This window comes from Sinocyclocheilus grahami, unplaced genomic scaffold (genome assembly GCF_001515645.1).
Source record: "Sinocyclocheilus grahami isolate Dianchi unplaced genomic scaffold, SAMN03320097.WGS_v1.1 scaffold13.1, whole genome shotgun sequence".
NCBI lineage: Eukaryota > Metazoa > Chordata > Actinopteri > Cypriniformes > Cyprinidae > Sinocyclocheilus > Sinocyclocheilus grahami.
Window position 1 is genome coordinate 2,852,915 of NW_015505192.1, and position 8,606 is coordinate 2,861,520.

General features: G+C 38.9%; 1 protein-coding gene across 1 annotated transcript in view; it reads left to right on the plus strand.

Moving 5' to 3' along the window:
* Positions 1–7,308, plus strand: part of LOC107599758 (uncharacterized) — a 14,414-nt gene extending 7,106 nt beyond the window's left edge. Inside the window, exon 2 of the mRNA XM_016291444.1 lies at positions 6,998–7,308. Coding sequence (XP_016146930.1) covers positions 6,998–7,218 — 221 coding nt within the window. The 3' untranslated portion in view covers positions 7,219–7,308. The remainder of the gene's footprint in view (positions 1–6,997) is intronic.
* The last annotated feature ends 1,298 nt before the right edge of the window (positions 7,309–8,606 follow it).

The window sequence follows — 8,606 nt, forward strand, 5'->3', positions numbered from 1 at the left end:
ACACACACACACACACACACACACACACACACACCCACATACACACACACACAGGAGAAGCAGAGAGAGGGAGCACTCAACAATACCTGAGAGATTTCTACAAAAGCCCTGGTTACACCAAGTACTCTTCTGTTGATGGTGCTCTGTGCATTTGTGTCGATCCTGAGAGGTGTAAATGTGAAGATCACCTGTTTGGTGAGATTCTCACTGTAGTATTTCTCTCTACAGGGTCAGACAAGGAGAAAGCTTGCTTTTACTATCTTAGTAAAATAACATTCAGATTTACAAGTCAGATGCCCTCTTTAGTTTCCATTTTGTCTGCTTGTTTATTATGACCAGGCAATTGGAGTTTTCTTCAAAATGGACTTTTGTGTTATTCATTTTCTAAGCGACAGGAGTTGCATTTTTTCTTGAAAAACAATAAAATGGTTTGGGAAAAAAGGGAACCACAAGAACACCCTAGAAACCACCTAGCAATGACCCAGAACTCCCTGGAATCCACCTAGCAACCACTCAGAACACATTAGAATAGTGGCGTTGACTTTTGTATTCACTGAAAAAAGTGAAACTACTGTGCACTTAAAGTGCATTGGTCTAACAGAAAATCACGATTTCCTGTTTTTTTTTCTTTCATACAAATGAAAGCAGATTTTTTTTATTGCTTTTCTGTTGCATTTGTATGAAAGCAAAAAAAAATAAAACACTCCTCAAAGTAAAAATGAAAAGAAACTATTTTGTTTTCACTTGACACCAGTGTGTTTATGTGCAGAACACATACTGGCTAGCTTATTACTGCAGAAATTATTGTGGGTTTTATTAATTTATTTGAAGCTTTATTTTTTATTTATTTTTAGTGCATGCATATTTTAAGACATCACAATAAACTTAAGTTGTCTTTATTTATAGTAAGCAAACTAAATAAACATTGACTAACAAAATTTCTACTTTCATGTTATGCCAAATAAATTTTTTTGTTTATGGTGGAATTAAGTTGTAAAAAGCGCATTTAAAATTTATTTTATTTATTTTTATTTATTTATTTTAAGAAAATATGTTGATTATATGGTATGGTAATAAGTAATCTTTTTAATTTGTATAAACATTTTTGTCCTTGAAAAAATTAATATTTTTGATTAATATTAAATCAAAATGTAAGGTTTGAGCCAATAAATATAATTCAAGAAAAACTAATAAATATGGTTTTAACAAATTAGAAGTTAGTACAAAGTATAATTTTAACTAGATGAAAAATGTGTTTATTTTTATTTTTAAATTACATAAAGTGCATAACCACTTGAGATCATTACACAACCTTTAAAATAAAGTCAATGCACTGACAACATTACAATCATGCATGCTGAATGTATACAGGAGCCAGTTCTCTTATAGGGTCTGTGTACTTTTGCGTCCATTCATTTTTAGTTTTTTAACCCAGAAATGAAACATGGAAAATGTGTTTTTTCATTAATGGATCAAACATTGATAAATAGAATAAGCAAACACAAACTCATTTTCATTATTCAAAATTCGTATTTCATTAAAAATCATACAAATTGTATGAAGCTTTAATTGATGCTAAATTTAGTTTCTATTTTTTTTGGGGTCTCTATATAGATGCTATAAGTGCCCTCTCGCGCTACTGACGTGACTACCGGTAACCTGTTGCTTTATGAAAACCTTTGGCTTAGATATTTTTATGATCTTGATAGTTTTTCACGCTTAAAATCATTACATCATTCTTTGCATTTAAAAGTATCCAGAGCCAGTTCTACGGGAGTGCTATAGGGAACGAAACAAAAGCAAGCACCTCAGTTGAAGCTGTAGAAATAAGATACTGGCGAAACATATTTTCCAAACGCTCCAGTGTGTATTTTTGTTTGAACTCTGGAGGGCTTCAAAGGTTTCTATTTTCAACGTGTTTTTGTAGCATTGATCAATCACCGACATTTCTGTTGATTTCTTGGACCTAATGGCCAAGCAGTTACAAGCAGAGGCCAAATAAAAAAAATTCTATATTAATTTGTGCATTTTGAAAATGTTTATTAAAGGTGCTAAAAACCATAAACAAAAATCTGAAAAGAAGTCAATGTTTTACTTTTTCGTGCAGCATTATGTGTGTACGGTTCTAATTTCAATTTTGGTTTTCAACATTTAAAAATAGCTACAACAGCCGTTAAATTTTTTCGTCTTGGTTAAAAAACGAAAAACTAATAGACGCAAAAGTACACATCCTGATCATTTTGCCATGCTCTTTTCCCTGTCCCTCTGAAACAGTTCAGCCTAATTGGTATACAGTACATTCGTCTGTTGGGAAATTTTCATGCCATCACATGGCTCTGGCGCTGCTTATCAGCCACTTTTGTTTACTCACACACTTCAGACTGCTGCTGCTGTATTTGCTCATCTTAATTCCAGGGTGCTTTTCTGAGTCGAAGGACGAATGCGTTTAGTATACAGCCCATGGCTGTGTATATAGGCTGGTGGTTTCAGTTAGTGTTCAGTTTGATGGAGCATTCAGACTGGATGACACACATTAGAGTTTCATTAGAGAATCATTAATCGAGTAGCACTATAATTCACAATAGGTGAACTGCAAAGGGTTTAATTAATGCAGTCAGACAGCAGCCTGGGGCTCATGGATAATGTGTAGTGTGTATTGCATTACAGAAAGATGCTGTTATTGCTTCGTAATTGGAATATCAGATTTGTTTTTATGAATTGTGATGTATGACCTGGACATATACTTGACAGTTTTAGTGAGATTCATCCGGCTTGTTTCATAAAGAAGTGCTGCATATCATTTTAGTTTTATTGAATTTTTTTAAATCAGACCTGCTAATCAAGTTTTTAACTTAGTTTATGTCCTTGAATAATAATGTGTGATGTTTGAATAATGCATTTCTGAAAGTGTGCATGGCTCACCAAAGTCTTGGTACATTACTGTCATCAGTAATCAAATGTGTGTACTTGAGTGCATTGCATATGAATGTGTATGTTCATCTCAAACTTGTGTGATTTCTTCACCAGTCAGCACAGATTACTATGGTTTAACCTCTCACTTCTGCTGCCAGAGGCTGTTTACTGCCATTTATTGTGTTTTGTGCTTCCTATCACGTTTTTATTACTATTTTTTACGAAAGTTCTTCATAAAAAGTTATTTTTATCAAAAATTGAGACTGAAAAAGCCTCAAATGAAAAAATATGAAAAGCTTATGCATGTGTATGACTCAGTAGTTCATAGTTGTAACTCCAAGGTTCTTCATTGTCCAAAACAAATTCTGCACAGGCTGTTATATGTTGTCTTGTGCTTCTGCTGCAGTGATGTCAAAACGTGGAGAGGATAAGGACCCATTAGTTTGAGAAGCAATATTTTAACATCCTTAAGCAGATTTTTCCTAAAAGTGTTATTGAAACATTATTTTAGCATATAAAGTTTGGAATAATTGGAACATTTTTTTTATGTTTTTGAAAGTCTGTTATGCTCACCAAGGCTGCATTTATTTGATCAAAAATACAGTAAAACAGTAGTATTGTGAAATATTATCACAAGTTAAACATTTTCTATTTTAAAATATAATTTATTCCTGTGATGCAAAGTTCAATTTTCAGCATCATTGCTCCAGTCTTCAGTGTCACGTGATCCTTCAGATATCATTCTAATATGCTGATTTGCTGCTCAAGAAACATTTCTTAATATTATCAATGTTGAAAACAGTTGCTGCTTCATATTGTTTGGAACTTCTTTCAAAAACATCTTAGTTAATCCAAGCATTTGACTGGTAGTGTGGTGTCTGACATATAAACAAAGCTTAAAAATTGGTTTCTATGGGTGCTGCTCTGAGATATATACAGCTGTAGAAATGTCTTGGTTACGTATGGTATCCCTCGTTCCCTGATGGAGGTACCGGAGACGTTGTGTTGAAGTTCTGACACTAGGGGTTGCACTTTGGAGCCCAGACACCTCTGACATAGAGAAAAGGCCAATGAAATTAGCGAGCAAAATTTGCATTGCTGGTCACGCCCTGGACATCCGGGTATAAATAGGTCAGCATCATTTTGTTCTGAGGAATCGAGAAGTGTCTCAACCCACTCAGAAGCAGTTCAGAGTTGTGGCATAACGGACACAACATCTCCTTTCCCTCCATCAGGGAATGAGGGTTACCATACGTAACCGAGACGTTCCCTTTCATTCTTTTTTCCAAATAGGAAAAGAACACTACGGAGACCACATCCTACCCGAAGGGGAGGTAGCATGGAAACTGGTTCCATTCGCAGATTGTAGAATTTGGCAAATATATTAGGTGTAGCCTGACCTGCAGATCTGCAAATGTCTGCAAGTGAGGCCCCATTCATTAAAGCTGACGAAGCAGCAACGCTCCTGGTTGAGTGCACCCTCACTCCCAGTGGGCATGGTAAACCTCTGGCCTGATAGGCTGTAAGAATCGCATCCACAATCCAGTGGGAGATCCTTTGTTTGGAGACAGCATTCCCCTTCTTTTGTCCTCCAAGCAGACAAAGAGCAGTTCAGGTAATCTGAAACTCTGTGTTACAGATAGATGCGCAGGGCTTGCACTGGACACAACAGAGACAGGTCAGGGTCCCCTTCCTGCGGGGGAACAGCTTGCGGGGTTACTGCCTGATCCCTGAAGGAGTGATGGGAACCTTGGGCACATGTCCAGGCTGGGGTCTCAGGACAACGTGAGAGTCTGCCGGCCTGAATTCTAGGCACAATTCATTAACGGAGAGGGCTTAGAGATCCCCCAGCCTCTTGATAGAAGTGTGCACATTCAGGAAGGTGGTCTTCATAGAGAGGGCACTAAGTCCAACTGACAGAAGGGGCTCAACGGATCTCTCTGTAAGGCCTGAAGGGCCACTGAGAAGGGATGTGGCGTGGCCTTGGAGGACTCAACCTCCGGGGGCCTCCTAGGAATCGTATAACCAGATTGTGCTTCTCCACCAAACTTCCATCTACAGTATTGTCGTTCGCTGCAATAGCGGCCACGTACACCTTGAGTGTACACGCAGACAGGCGGCCCTCTTGGAGGAAGGATAGCACAGATCTGATGCTACATCTCAGATGATCCTTCCCATGGGAAGAACACCAATTCACAAAAACGTGCCATATAGGTCATATAGACCAATTTGGAGTAGACGTCACAGTTACGTCACTTGCAGCTGTGCGCACTGTGGTGGCAGAAAAACACTGGTAACAAGTGGATGGAAATGGGTAAAATCCATGGAATAAGATAAAAAAATGTATTGTTGTGCCTTTGGATGTCAGAATCGGATTGCAAATCATTTTTGTAGAATACTGTCATTAAAGACACCATTTGAAGCTAAACGCAGACATTTAAACTGACAGACTATGGAAACCTGCTATGATTACCCCACTTTTAAAGCATAGATTTGATTTAAACAATAGGTCTACATAATATTCACATATGCAGTTCATAGGGGACAGAGTGTATTAGCCCTGCATTAAAAAAGTCAGAATTTTGAAATATAAACTCAAAATTACTTTTTTTAAATTGTTTTATTCCATAGACTGCTACTTTAAAACTGTCATTTTCTGCCACCAGATAGGCTCCGCTCACAAAAAACATCATCAGTGTTTGCAAACACCAAATTGGTCTATAGCCGCCTCGTAGAGGGGGTCCTAGCCTGCGTAATGGTATTCACCACTGCGGGTGAAAGACCTCAGAGTTTCTCCTGGTCGCATCTATAGAGCAGACATGGAGGTTCCAGAGATCTGGGCATGGGTGCCACATTGTGCCCTTCCCCTGGGAGAGAAGGTCCCTCCTCAGGGGAATCCGCCAGGGAGGAGCTGATGGCAACAGCACGAGCTCCGAGAACCAAGTCTTGTTGGGCTATTAATGCCTGCAGGACAGCCATGGTGTGCAGAGTGGACACAGCTTGTCCAGAAGCATTATAAGCTCTCGCCACAAAGGACAAGGTAACTTATGCTCTAGACGGGAGTTTTGGATGGCCCCTCCAGGCGGCGGCATCTTGCATGCAAAATGCACTGCAATCGCTCTCTCCACCCAAGGAAACCCCGTTTATTCCCTTGCTGGACTGCTGTCAAGGGTGGTGAGAATGGAGGAACCAGTGTATCGTGTTATGGCAGAAAGGTGCCTACCATGATTTCATCAGCTCCTAATGCACTACAGGGAAGAAAGTAACTGGGGCGGAGTGCAGCTGAGTGTCATACTCAGTCTCCAAGAACCAATCATCCAAGCAAGAACACTCAGGACAGGGTAGAGGAGTCCACTCAAACCTGATGCTCTCTACTGACTGGGTAAGACTTGCCATCTCAGCATCAGGCTCAGACTGACACACAGCACTCCGGGTAACAGTGCTGGTTTAGTCGAGTCATCCGCTTCTGATTGGTCAGACCCACCCTCTGATGCTGAGATAGACAACTCATCCTCATCGCAAGCCCTGTATGAGAGATCGAACCCGCATTGAGGTGGGTTCTCAAACTCAACCAGAAACTCTTACCGGAGAACACGTGAAGTTGGAGGAATGAGAGGTCCGTGGGAATTCATCCGGCAGAACTGCTCCCGCAACATCTCCTTGCTCTCCTTCAGTGCACAACATCAAGGCCTCGTACCCGGAAGTAGAAGGGCCCGGATGGGAAGCAGCTGAGGTGACTCGTGTTCTTTATAAAAAAGAACTATGCAAAATTTGCTTGCCAATTTCACTGGCCTTTTCTCAATGATGTCAGAGGTGTCTGGGCTACCAAGTGTGACCCCTAGTGTCATAACTTCGACACAACGTCGAAGTGACTGACTGAAAGGGAACAGCTGTTTTACATCAGAGCTGTTACTGTATGTCTTTTAGCATGACTGGAATGATCTATTGGCCAATCAGCATCCAGAATAATACCTATCTGTTTTTATATTGTCCCAGCTTGCCTGTTTCAAAGTGAATGTCTCCTCTGGATCCATTTGAGTCTCAATGTGACTGATAATCATCTCTAATCTGTCTCTCTCACCAGAGTGGGTGTTTGGGCCCCGTTCAGATAACCGCAGGAGCAAGAGTGAGGTGAACTGCATCAGCAGCAGCATGAATGAAATGAGGGAACTCTCACATCCAGTGGACATGCGCTGCATTGTGTACAATCACTCCGACTGCCAAAGCACCATTAAGATGGAAGAACTGGTGGTCACCATCGATGAGGCCTCGCAGCTACCTTGTGAAGCTTACAGTGGGACCTAACTGAGAACAAACCACCACCATTTGATACACCCTTTATAATGAGGAAAAAAGCATGTTTGCTTTAGTTTGAGCAGCATCTGTGATGTTGAAAGCCGGCGCGTTGAAGTCACATGGCAGAAGACTTATCCTGGGATGAGGAAAACGGAAGAATCTGGGAGACTTTAGAAGGAATGGAATCATTTTAAATTACATTAAATGTTCCGTATTGGAGTGCTGTGAGACACTTTATGTTTTCAAATTGAATAGAGAAAGAGGAAATACACTTCTTTATCATTCATATCAGTCTTATCACACAATATTTTGGTTTATTTTTCTTGTTTTGTGGAGACATGCACTGTGAATCTAGAATAGTGTTCTGCTGTTATCCATTTCCTACTCTACCTACAACCTGCTATGGTTTGATTTTCCCACATTTTGCAGATATTTATAGCTGAGTACTTATAGTATTTGCAAATACTCACATTTTACTCACTATCAGGTTTTCTGCAATCGACTATGCTGCTTGAAAACAGAAATGCTTAGAGATCTTCTCCCTACAGGTTACTTGAAAAGTCAAGTAATAAAGATGGTTTGAATATACAGCCCTTGATGAAAAAAAGATCAATATTTAATCCACAATGGCAAAACAAAACTGCCAGTGAGTTTTATTTTCATTTAAGGCAGTGTTACCAAAAATGTGTTTTATAATGGAGAGAGACACTACACAAACACTTCTCACTGAAAATATATATTTAAATGATAGAAAACAGCAGTTAATAGACTTTTGATAATATCATTGAGTTATATGCTGACAGATGATCTAAAAAGATACATTTCTCTGTACTTCACAACTAAGGGCTATAATTTCAGGTTTCACTGCAGATAGTCATCATAACAAAGCTTGAGAACAGCGCATCACATTTTAAAACAGATTTTCAAGTTTGTATTTACAAAAAATAATTGGCAAATTGTATTCCTCACAGTTGTCTCAAACTGGCAAAAGAAGAAAAAAATGCTTCAGAAATAAGATTGAGACATCAGATTGAAGGTTCTGTCCACTTCTGCTGTACTACACTTTTAACAATAAAGGTGAACAAAAAAAATAATTATAGACAATTTACCTGGTTACTCTTGCCATATCAACAACTTGTTTTGTCCTTTGTTGTCAAAGTGTAATTTTGTCAGATGTCACATTTTCAAAAAAAAAGAAATTGTTGTAATCCATGTCCAGTCATGCCATGTAACAATAATCAAAATATGTTAAGCTGTAGAAAAACACAGAAAATGTGTTTTTCCTGTTGTTCTTGTCATGTCCTGCATTTTACACAAATGTCACAAAAGTCACCTTAATAAATGTGTGACATTGTCAAATTTACAATGACATTCATTTTTTTCCCCCCATAATTGTT